At 37.0% G+C, this 12698-nt stretch overlaps 1 protein-coding gene across 2 annotated transcripts in view; it reads right to left on the bottom strand.

Moving 5' to 3' along the window:
• Positions 1 to 12698, bottom strand: part of LOC125408211 (transmembrane protease serine 11G) — a 34608-nt gene continuing 21910 nt past the window's right edge. For both annotated transcript variants that reach the window (XM_085691702.2, XM_085691704.2), the window contains 5 exons: positions 7526 to 7564; positions 6199 to 6370; positions 4965 to 5224; positions 3098 to 3240; positions 1 to 1457 (listed from right to left, as the gene is read on the bottom strand). In XM_085691702.2, the coding sequence (XP_085547828.2) occupies positions 1296 to 1457; positions 3098 to 3240; positions 4965 to 5224; positions 6199 to 6370; positions 7526 to 7564 (776 nt within the window). In that variant the 3' untranslated portion in view covers positions 1 to 1295. The remainder of the gene's footprint in view (positions 1458 to 3097; positions 3241 to 4964; positions 5225 to 6198; positions 6371 to 7525; positions 7565 to 12698) is intronic.

Here is a 12698-nt window from a genome sequence, read left to right as displayed (position 1 = left end):
TCAGAGAGAACAAATTTAGTTTATTATCATAAATACCTTCCAGTATGTACAGTGTAATATGTTAGCCAAGACTCAATACAAAACCCCAATGAAAACCTTAACACAGCAGTTAACTCATCAATTATAAAAAAAATGATAAGCTGTACACAGTAATTCTGCATTTGGTTTGACACCACTCTATTCTCACAGGTGAGAATGAAAAATTGGACAACTAAATACTTATGAAACTACCAATTTTATCTTTGAAACTGAGATATTCTAAAGATGCTTTCTGATTATTTGAATGTCTTATATAAATATTCTACCATAGGATATACGTGCTATTTAACAATAAATTCAATTGTTGCCCAACAACATCTGTGCTAACATTTTATAAAAAATATTTTATGAATGTCTACTGGTACTTTAGCTTCTCATATCAGGTATTTACATTTTCTTGGAATTAATTTATGCCAACTTTCCATCTTACAGGTACTTAATTGTTCTAAATGTGGTTGAAAATAAAAGTAGTTAAACAAAATGAATTAAGAGAATATAAAGTACAATTTAAAAAATAAATTTGTGTAAGTAATGCAACATCTCTCATTTTAGATATGGAACTGAAAGTAACCTTACTAGACTCTTGCCCATTTGCAGTTTATTAATGAAAGGGCCAAAATAATCACCTTTAATCTTTTATGTGATTAAAAAACTCACTGCTTCAAAATATACATCAACTAAATTGTCTAATAAAATATGTACAAATATAAATATGACGTCTCAGGGAAAGATTCAATACCTATCTGAAGATGAAAGGAAATGAACCTGCTCATTGCCATCTCCGAAGGCCTAGTCTCGTGTCTAGTGCTTGCTCCACCATTTGTCACCATTGGCTTAGACGGAGTAACTCGGCCTGTCTAGTCAGTGGACCAACAAACTGCCGAAAAGAGTTTTCTTTGAAGAGGCCAAAAACCATGGAGACACAAGAGAATGGTCTGGAGAGAAGCAGAGAGTGGCGGTGCAGTTAGTATTTAGTTAATCTTCCGATTACGGTAAGTTGGAAGAAATATGAAGTAGGAGAACAGAGGTGAGCAGGGCGGTAATCAGATGCTTTGTGGAGCAGACAGCATCCTTTGTGTTCATGGTTGGTGGAAACGTTCCAGAAACGCGGAAGAAAGTCTGTCCCCTTCTGATTTAAGGTCACCACACCATGCTCGTTTGCATCTCGAACTAGATGACCATGTTCACGGTAATGAACACCGAATGAAATTTGCCGGAGGCCGTGTGTGACACGCCAGTTTGAATAAGGGGTGGCATTAGATGTTAGTTTTAGATTTAATCCAGTTCCGATAATGAGTCACTCTCGTGTAAATTCCGGGCTTGTTTTCTTTTCCACAGTCGATTCCCCAACTAACAATGCCAAGAAGATACCAGATATTTCCGTCGTGAGGAATGACCAGGGGCCCTCCAGAATCACCCTAGAAAAGAAGGAAAACATAATCAATGTGGGAAATATTGTTTCCGAAATGAAAACTAATTGGCTCCTGTCTAATAAATCCATATCTGGAAAGAACACTGCGACTTTTCCACAAAGCTTCTTTAACTCTACTAGATAGAAGTGATGCCTTGGTTTAAATTAGGTTTTCACTTTGTTCCACTCTTATTAATCAGTAGTAGAGTGTTCTGGAATGTTCTCTCAAATGTGCAGCATTTGTTAATGAAAGGCTATGGCAAGTCCCCAGTAAACACCTTTAAAGACCTAATCTCAGTTACCTTTAACATAAGATTTCGAAAAAAGATTTAAAATTTATCTTTACGTGATAACTTTATCCTTTCCAAAAATAAAAAATACCCTGTGATAGTTTATTACAATTTCTTAGAATGAGGGAAATGGTAGAGTCTGGAGGAGGCAGAGGCTCCTGAAGCAACTTTGAGGCTCCTTTCTTTCCACATTCCTCCTTTTCTTAGTCTCTTCCAGTGTCTGGTGCACAGCGTGAACACCCTGATTGACTGAAGACAACCCTCCTTAGCTGCTTTCTCTCAGGCCTCCTTTAAAATTGAGTTCTTCACGCTCTTACTGTACTGTCAGTAAAAATAAATAAGTATAAGCCAATGAGCCGAGAATGTCAGCTCCTGTGTAGATCATGTTTAGTCTCTGAGTCGTGTGATTTCATTGTATGTTGGATACACATCTTGCTTCTCCTTCTCAAGGGGGAATTGGAAAGATACCTTGTATTCTAGAACGTGTAGCTAAACCCTGACTTTCTTCCTTTGTTTTAGTAATCCGTGCCCTAATGAAATTGTAGACGCATTGTGTTTGTCTTAAATTTCAGTTTCCTTCAGCAATGTCTGTAGTAACCTATGATTCACAAATAGCTGAATAAATAAATGAATGCATATTTATTATCATTGTATGACAACCAATATCAGGTCGACAAACATGCATGCATACAACAAATGTCACACATGTGCCAAGTTATCATAGACAATATTAATTCTTCAAGAAATCACTAAGTCCTTGTGCCCAGTCACAAATGCTATAGGTCATATCTTTAATTCATTAGTTATTTTTAGATCTTCAAATAGTCATATTTGGAATTGATAATGTGCTTAAATGCTTAGTGCTTGTAATAAATGTGTTGTAAGTATGGAGAAAATGCTATTTCTATAATTTGAAAAATGATCTGTGATCTACTATGTTTAAAGGAGTGACTACAGGTAATTACTTTTCCCAATACTGTAATTCTATTTGGGCATACACTATTTAATTACAAAGATTAGCAGATCTTGTCTCACTGTGGCTTGAAGTTAATAGGAATGAGATATTCAAAGTTTAGTTGACTGAGCCTTGATTCTGTGGCTTCATGCCTGTTTTCTACTCTGACTGAATTACTGATCTCTACCAAGAGTTCTGATTTTCAACTGAAAACCTTGCTTAGATAGCTCTGTTCAATATGATGTTTCATGAGGAGCTATATGTCTTGTTCTCCAGTCCCTCTTCACACCTCTCTCCTCCACAAGCTAATTTCACCAAACTGTGCTAAATGACATCACTCTGTGATCAGTGATTTCATCCTTATCGAGTAGAGGCAGTTTTTGTAGGTTAGAGTACACTTACCTCACAGGCGTCCAGTTTTCCTGTCAAGAATCCAGCACATATCATTCCTGATGATATAGCTCCACCATACACATTCACTTGGTTACATACATCATTACTTATGATCTCTATTTCAACCTCTTGGAGAGAATTGGGAAAGGGACCTAAATAAGGAAACAATAAATGGACGAGAAACTAGATAATTCCAATTTATAAATCATTTAGAAAGACTAGCATTATCAAGAATCAAGTTTCATTCTATGGGATCCAATTGCTTCATGAGAAGGATGATGTGTACAAAGAAATTGGTGTGGCTTGCTGTTCAAAGCAAACATCAGTACAAATAGACAGCACACCCATCATGCTTTTTTCACTAACCACATTACTTAATTCGTTTGCATTGAGTGTAATGCACAATTGCCATTTACTTGAATGTAATATTGTTTTAAGCTATTATGTTTTCATGTTTCCATTTTCAGCTTCAGTTAAAAATGCCACTCATATGAAATTCTTGTTCTTTTTATAAAAGAAGAATTGGCATAATTAAGAAATTGGGAACTTAGTAGCCTTTACATATATGCTATGGCTGTTAGCTTGGTGTCTTTGTGGGACTCCTAACAGTGGGAGCAGGTGTGTCTCTGAGTCTTTTGCTTGCTCTTAGAACTCTTTTCATTCTGTTGGGTTGCCTTGTCCAGCCTCTATATGAGGGCGTTTGTCTTTTCTTACTATGCCTTGTTTTGTCCTGTTTGGCTGTTGTCTCCTCTCTTTTTTAAAGTTTCTTAAAAATTGTTTTTTAAAACAATCTTTTTTAGTTTGCATATTAATCCCAGTTCCCTTTCCCTCCTCTCCTTTCCCTACTCTCCCCAGCTTCCCCAATGCCACCCACTATCCACTCCTCAGAGAGGTGAGGCCTCTCATAAGAGTCAACAAAATAGGTTACATCACTTGAGGCAGGACCAAGGCCCTCCCACCTGTATCTAGGCTGAGCAAGGTAACCCTCTAGAGGGAAGAAAAGAGATATCTTTATAGAGGGAGTCATTATGGGGTTAGCAAGAAACCTGGCTGTTGTCTCTTGGAGGTTTGCTCTTTCCTAAAGGAAAACAGAGGAGTAGTGAATTGGGAGATAGGGAATTGGGACAAAATCTAGGAGGAGTAGAGGGAGTTAAAACTGTGGTTGGGATGTATTATATGACAGAAGAATCCATTTTCAATAAAAAATAAAGTAAGAGGAGAAGAAAGAAGAAGAGGAGGAAGAAGAAGGAGAAGAAGAGGAGAAGGAGGAGGAGGAAAAGGAGAAGCAGCAGCGTAGGAACCCAAAACTCATGCCTACATCTAAAAGTCTGTGCTTGCTATTTTTTGAGTATTATTTAGTGGAACAAAATGTCATATGTCTCAACTTGATATTATTACCAGCTTCAGAGATACACAGATCAGAGGCTCCCATTTAATATTTAATGTCAGATAGGAACAGCTATTTGGATTCCTTGCCGAGGCCCTTTCAGTTTAGCACTATGACCCTCTAGGATTATCATGATTAGTGCTTGCAAATTGTATGAGTCAGACAGACATAACCAACTTCCTACATATGAAATATGCAGGCAGAAGGAAGGCTATTTGAGTGAATATGCTCTGATAAGCTTTGAAAAGAAAGTTCTAAGAGTATGAAAATATAGTCTATAAAATGACTGTCTATATATTGCTATCTTAGCCACTATATCAAATGTAAGTACATGAATACTGTTTATAGCTAAAGTTTTCAGTTTTTTGCTGTGAGAGTCATGAGATTATCTTGATTTATACTTTATATTTTTGTATTTGATTAGGAATTTCCTTGCAGAAGCAGATTAGGTTTGCATGGTTGAATCCTTGTTTTTCCTGATATACTCACCATTTGCTTTCAAAGCTCCCCATCCAGTGACAAACACTTTACTCTTTGGCAAGACTTGAAAGGTAGCATCGGGGAGACAGACTCTGCGCAGGTTTTCAGAAAACAGGACGGGGCTGCAGAGCTTGACCACAGCAATATCATCGTCATGCTTGTGAGCTGCGTAGTTCTCATGAATAATAATGGATGCTATCTTTCTTGTCGTCAGTGGATGGCTTAGGGTTGTCCCAAAACTGACTGTCCACAGTTTGGGGTTTTTGTATCTGATTACAAGTTAAAAGAAGCAAACACAGTGGGTTCATTTCTGGTCTAAAGTTGCCCAGAATTCTGGATGAGCAATTGAACTTAAATGTGGGGGCAAATTCTTTAAGGTCATAGTTGATTTGGACTTTCACACTATCTTCTTTTTAGACTTTCCCATCCTGATAATTTGCTTTCTAGCTGATAAGAAACATTCCATTAAAAGGTTTAGTTACACTCTTTGAGAACGAGTATGCATTTTAAAGGAAAGAATGTATTACTGTTATTTTATATAAATAATATACAAAATATATTATTTGAATAAAATAAAAATGCTTGATATAATTGTCTACATATATTTCTTTAACTACTCATACATACCCATAATCATGTACAGTCATATATTTTTATTCATAAGTCCATAGAGAGGAAGACATAGACAAAAAAAGAGAGAAAAAGATAGAGGCTCAGAAAAAAAAGATAAATTTGTAGCCATATGTTATGTTTTTATGACTTTTCTTCCATTGGGCATTTTATTTAGAATATTTCCCCCATTTTTGAATTTTGCTATGGTTATCCTATCTTCCTTTTTCTCTCTAACAGTGACATATGACAAATCTTTAATAGTGTACAAAGAATAAAAACATATAGCCCATGGCATTCATGTAGAATATCAGATGTTAGCTTAGGTTGGGATATAATTAAAGGCACTAAAAGAAAACTTCTGTCTATTTCAGGAAAACTGGTGAGCATACTTGATTTTTCACTGTTGCCTTGTTTATAGGTAAAACTGAGATGAATACAAAAGATACATTCAGTTGGAACTGAAAGCAATCTATTCTTTGCCCTCTTCTTCAGTAACTGATTTTCTTTTCTACTCTTGCCAACAAGGGACTAAGAGAGTCATGGAAAGGATGAAGAAGAGATAAGAATTATGGAATATGAATGTGAGCAGCAGAGATGCTTGGGACTTCAAGAGAGCAACCTGAGGACTCACATATCAAAGCAGTGAGCAGAAGTCAGGAGCCACTGGGAGCCAATCAGGGATGCACCACAGAGGTGGATACCATCCACCTGTAGGCTGCTTTGCCATGGCCAGGAAGCTTTGTCTGCAGGCTTTCCATTAGCAATCCTTGCTGTGGGTGGGTACTCCATCCCCAAGCCACAATCTGCCAGCCAGAACAAGATAACATGGTTATTTGCAGAGACTTGTAAATGTATCTAGATGTCTTCAGCAAAATTAAGCATGAAAATATTTAAGGATGTGTCTTGCCTTGAAAATATTTATTAAAATTAACAGTATATGTCATGAGGATGATGGATAGTCAAGTTTACTGATTATATATATTTTTCAATTAAAGCATTAATAGTTAAAAGTTAACTATCATCTTTAGTGTATTTGAAGTAATTTTCCTTTGATATTTGTTTTTCATATTTTCTGAGTCCTGTTATTTACAACAGGTTATTCCAGTGATTGTTTACAATTATTGCAGATAAATTTTAGCCATAATATTTTTAAATCTATTAAATAAATGATATTTTATATAACATAGTAGGTTTCATTTAAATCTATGAAAATTTATATTTTAACAAATAAGTCTGATGTGGGAGGTCCACTGTCTATGTGTTGCTTTTATTGGTTAATGAATAAAGAAACTGGCTTGACTTGATAGGGTAAAACAGAGCTAGGTGGTGAAGACTAAACTGAATGTTGGAAAAATGGAGGCAGAGTCAGAGAGAACTTAGCCCCTGCCAGAGCCAGATGGAACTTTAGCCGGTAAGCCACAGCCACTTGGCGATACACAGATTAATAGAAAAGGGTTAAATTAATATGTAAGAGTTAGCCAATATGAGGCTAGAGCTAATGGGCCAAGCAGCTGGGCCACATAGGTTCTGTGTGATTGTTTCAGGGCTAAGTGACCGGGAACAAACAAGCGGCCCCCTCCAGCAGCTAGGAAAGAGGTCAGATGCATGCTTTATATCAGCATATATAGTATAAGAGGCCACACCCAAGTGGGCGGGTAACTTAAAGGCTACTGGAGATAGGAATTGCTACAGCATAAGTCAAATAAAAATAAATTGGAAAAATTCATGGAATTTGTTAAGGAGGTCAGTAGTGAATCTTACTATTAAAAGAAAAAATATTGCTAGAAAATTTATAAAAAAAATTTGTTAGTAATTTTCTCATTAATTGAAAGTAAGCCACATATCCATTTAGAAATACTGTAGGTATTTGAGAAGTGGGATACATGGAGATAAAGACCAAAGAGTTGTGAGTTTGATTCTTTGATTTAATAACATATGAGTGACATTCTTGGACTCACCACTGTTTAGAATATTCTCTGCTAGTGCTGCATTCATTTCTGGAAAAAAAATGAAATGAAGGTCATTTTTCAGTGACTTAAGTGTTATAATTTAAAGTACAATGCCTATATGGTATGAAATCTTCAGATTTGGAAAAAATGAGCTAATGAAGAAAGTCAATGTAAAGGCAATAAGATAAGCCATGAAAATGGGTACTGAAATATCAGTTAAGATTCTGACTGCACATGGATTTCAGGAAGATCCTGATATGATTATAAAATCATTGTCACAGACAGACATTATTTGTCTGAAAGATTAATGTCATACCAATTTATTGATGTAAAAGTTAGGTGTGTAGAGCCATGTTTACATGTGTCCTCCAACATGTGTAGAAGCCTTTCATTCTAGCTTCACTTGTATGGTGCTGTATAGGAGAGGCGTACAAACCATCTTCAAAGTCTGGTATCTAGGATTGGCCCATAGATTTATTCCTATTGTATCAAATTCCACCGCATCTAACATGTTATCATTTTTATTTACAGATAAAACTTGAAAATTATATAACCCGTGACTACCTTCCCAAATCACTTGTATTGCTCTTTATGCCAGCATGTGTAGTGAGATTCGAGTCAAGTATATTCAGATGAAAAATGGGCTAGCATTTCAGGGTCAGGTCTTTAGATCAGTCTCAAGGGACACTGAGTTGAAACCATTGTTAGGAAGTTAATTATAGAACTGTAGTAGATTTTCTAGCTGGCCCTAGGTGTCTAGGACCCTATTATGTCCTCAGTGTCATACTGAACTGCCCTTCCTCCTTACTACCTGGGCCTTCAAGGTCTTAACTGTGTTCAGATGTTGCTTCTGTTGGCAGTCTTTAATCAACTAGCTGCCTGCTTCATCAGAACGCTTTTCCCATGGCCTTTCCCTGCAGGGTCTCCTGTCTTTTAGACCTCAACTTTAAAAGACTCCTTCTTTTACAGTGCTTTCCATGACAAAGCAAACTGAAGTCTCATGTTGTTGTCAGGACAACATTACTTGTGGCTGCCCAGTTTGTTCACTTTCTCCTTTCGGTTAGAATATTGATTCTAGGTGTACAGAGATTTCAGTTCCTGAATGGAATAGCATAGTTGCTGAGTGAATAGATGAATAGCAGTTATGATCTATAGTCTACTGAGTTCTATAAGATATGTACTGTGATGAATTATACACTGTGTTGTATAATATCTTTGTAGTGATGCCATGATACAAGTCTACAGAAACATGATGTAATACTTGTTGAGGAACAGTCTCAAGGTCAGGCAGTTCGTCCTTCCCATGAAAGTTATCTATATGTTAGTCCTACCCTCTATTGGGTCATAATTCACAGTGAGTGGGTTATGGTTAATTTGTAACTTATTAACAACCTTCTCCTAAACCAATATCTATCGTCTGTGATGGAGCTGTGTCTCACATAGAGGCATGGTTCAATAGCTGTGCTCTTCTTACCCGATGGAAATACTGTAAAACTTTAGTTCTGGGCCAAGATTGTTCAGATTCAATTTTCTCTTCTTCTTCTGTAAATGCAACCAGCTACAGTCCACACTGTATTTGTGAATTTTGCATCAATAGATTCAACTAACTCCCAGTCAGAAATATTTGCAAAACACTGAATCTGACTTGTATTTTTCCCATTATATTCCCTAAACAATATAGTATGCTAAGTACTTATGTATAATTTATGCTATATTAGATATTTTAAGTAATATATAGTTTACCAAAGTGCATGGGGGGACTGAGGGGTTGGTCAGTATTTCACCTACAATGCCCAAGGTCCTAGGTTTGAACTGTGGTACAATAACACACATACACACACACACACACACACACACACACACACACACACACACACACACAGAGTGCATGGGGAGACCTGCATACATTGTATAGCAATACTGTGAAATTTTGTAGAAGAGTTGTGATATTAAAATTATTTACTACGATAAAAGAACTCTGGAAGCTGTATAGAAAGAGACAAAATGGTGAAAGACTTCAGAATTTGAGGAAGGATAAGGGCTGGGCTTTATGACCTTTCTTTTTGTTTTACTTGTAACCTGGACTAGGGGCCAGAAAGGTCTGTTAATAAATGGCCTTTATCAACAAGTTCAAAGAAAACAATCCCTGGAAATATTCAATTTTCCTATGCAAAATACTAGAAGAGGGGAAGGACAATAGAGACCTCTCTAGACCTCTACTGTAAAATTCAAGCTTGAAAGTCCAATTCTCCAGAAACAATGACACCAGGAATCCCTAAACCACCCCAGTTCCCCTGCTGTGACCAAAACACTGGTGGACAAACTATCACATCTGTGGAGACATCTGCAGACTCCTGTCTCTACTTAGTGACATAAGGAGATCCAGGTCCATAGACAGAAATATGAAACTACAGGTCAGTGCAGAGAAGCACATTCTATGGCCATGAATAGCAGGCAGCAAAACAGCATAGTGTTGAAAGAATCTCCAAGGCTGAACTGCCATTGAAATAACAAAAGTAGGCAAGAATTTAGACTCCCAGTGTAGGCAAGGTCGAAGGTGTGCTAAATGGAAAAAAAAATATTTATTCAGTATTAAGATTCCCCTAGCCTATAATGTTCAGAATATGCAAAATCTCATGAAATGAAACAAAATAAGAAAGAAAATCTGCAGTTTGAATGAGAACACAAACAACCAGTGCTAATTCTGAGAGATCTAGAATGAAAGAAATAATTGATGTAGATTTTGAAGAGCTGCCACAATCAATGATCTTGTAATAAGTGAAAAATAGAAAAATATTAACAAAGCAGTAGAAATAATTTAAAAATTATCAAAATGATAGGGATGAGAAAAAATTGCTGTCATATAAGAAAAATAATAGCAGTGAGAACAGATCAACTGATTTGATGATATTCCTAGTGCAGATGGATAATGGGAACATCAGTGAACCTGAGGACAGTAGCTGAATTATTCAGCTTCAAGAGCAGTGTAAACGAACCCAAATGAGCAGGCTTTGGTGTCTGTGGGATACGTTACAGAACAGGGACACTTGTGACTTTCTAGAATGGAGTCAAATAAGTATGGGTCTAAAAAGAGAGTCTATAAAACAGAGGTTGAAAATTCCTCACAATTGTTAAAGACAGAAGTGTATAGGTTCAAATAATGAGAAAACTCCAAATAGGACAGAGTAATGAGAGCCATCATAAGGAAACTGTAAAGAAAATAGACATTAAGGAGTACAGAATGAGTCTGAAATTGACTTTTAAGAGACTCCTTTTGTATCTCGCCCACTTTCAAGGAACTGAATTAGCTTACAGAGTTATAGGGCAAACATTTGCCAGACCCAATCCCCTCCCAGTGCTGAGCTCAGCTTGTGTGTGCGTGCATCACTGAGTAGCGCAAACATTTCCTGCACCCAAGGAAGCATAGTGTGCTGTGAAAGAAAAAAGATAAAAAGTCAAAGAATTTCCCAAACAAGTCTGTGGAGCACAGATGTGTGTGTGTGTGAGAGAGAGTGTGTGTGTGTGAGTGTGTGTGTGTGTGTGTGTGTGTGTGTGTTTGTATCAGGAAGGATTATTATCACTTTTCTGAAAGGAATGAGAAACATCTGTGAAATAGCTTACTTAGACAGGAGACTGAAGTTCTGTTATGGGATAGATTAGCTGATGTCTATGTGGATCAGCAATGATGGAGGTCTGGTCACAATCTTGTGAAGGACATCAATATCCCATAAAATATAAAGAGGTAAGTGTAGTGTGATTAATATAGAGAGGCGGGTGTGGTAGGATTGATCTAGGGATGTGGTGTGGATGGGATTACTATAGTAATAACGAAGTTGAGTTTCTAGTATTTGTCTTAATAGGAGTTCAAATTAAAAATTAAATTTCTAAAAGTGACAACCTGAAAGATAGCCCCGTTGGTAAAGTATTTGCCACACAACATGAGGACTGGAATTTGGAAACCTAGCACCTATGTTAAAAGTCCAGGCAGTACAGAGTAGCCCTAGAGTTGGGGACGCAGAGACGGATCTTGCTTAAGGTAGTCTATCTGTCAGTGAAATCCATATTCACCAGAGAGAAAACTTTTCTCAAAAACCTGATAGAGAGCGACTGAGTGAGGAAGAAGTCTGATATTTATGTTTGGCTTCTACAGCCACATAGAAGCACAGGTATGTGTACCCTTCTTCCCTGCTCCCTCCCACCCATACACACATGAACACCTGCACATACACACACATTTGTAAAAATAAATAAAAAGACAAAATCTCCTGAGTATACTGGGAACATGGGGACTTTGGGGGAAGGTTGGAGGGGAGGGGAGAGGCAGGGAGGGGACAAGAGAAAAATGTAGAGCTCAAAAAAATCAATAAAAAGTAAAAAATAAAAATGTATCTCAGATATACCATGTGCCCTCAAATGGGAGAATTGTCTGTATTCTGTCAATCATGTTTTAAATAAAACGCTAATTGGCCAGGCAGGAGGTGTAGGCGGGAAAACCAGAGGGGAAGTGGAAATGATGCAAGGAGAGCAGGAGAATTCTGGGGAGGAGGAATTTAATTCCTCCCACTTCTGCCCAGATCACCGAAGCAACAGGATGTGAGCTGCCCCACTGAAAAGGGTACAGAGCCTCATGGCTAAAATAGATCAGAAAAATGGGTTAATCAAGATGTGAGAGTTAGCCAGTAAGAAGCCTGACCTAATGGGCCTATCAGCATTATAACTTATGGAGATCTATGTGTGATTATTTTCTCTGGGACTAAACAGCTGGGGGGCCAGGCAGGACAAAAACCCCAACAAACAGGCCTGGCCTTTTCATGTTACACAAACTAAATCTCTTCTTTATGACTTTGGCAAAAACCTATAATATAACTTTCTTTTTGATATATCATAATCAACCTCACTCTCTCAAACAATTTTGGGGATGAAAGTAATGGGGGAAAATATACCGGTAACTTGTAATTTGCTGTTGGCTTTCCAGTCTCATTTCATATCTTAAAAAATTCTAATTAAATATGACAATTTTCTAAGTTAATTTAGAGGCTAGCAGCTGTCTGAGAATTATAAAGAACTTTTTAAAATCTCACATACCTAATATTTATCAACTACCTCTTTATGTCTGTGTTGAAAGTGAGATAGATTTTTATTTTTTATTTTTTATTTTTTTTTTCTATGACTGAGATACATT

The sequence above is a fragment of the Myodes glareolus genome, chromosome 8, assembly GCF_982192425.1.
Source record: "Myodes glareolus chromosome 8, mMyoGla1.1, whole genome shotgun sequence".
In the NCBI taxonomy this organism is placed as follows: Eukaryota; Metazoa; Chordata; class Mammalia; order Rodentia; family Cricetidae; genus Myodes; species Myodes glareolus.
This window is presented reverse-complemented; position numbering and strand designations above follow the sequence as displayed.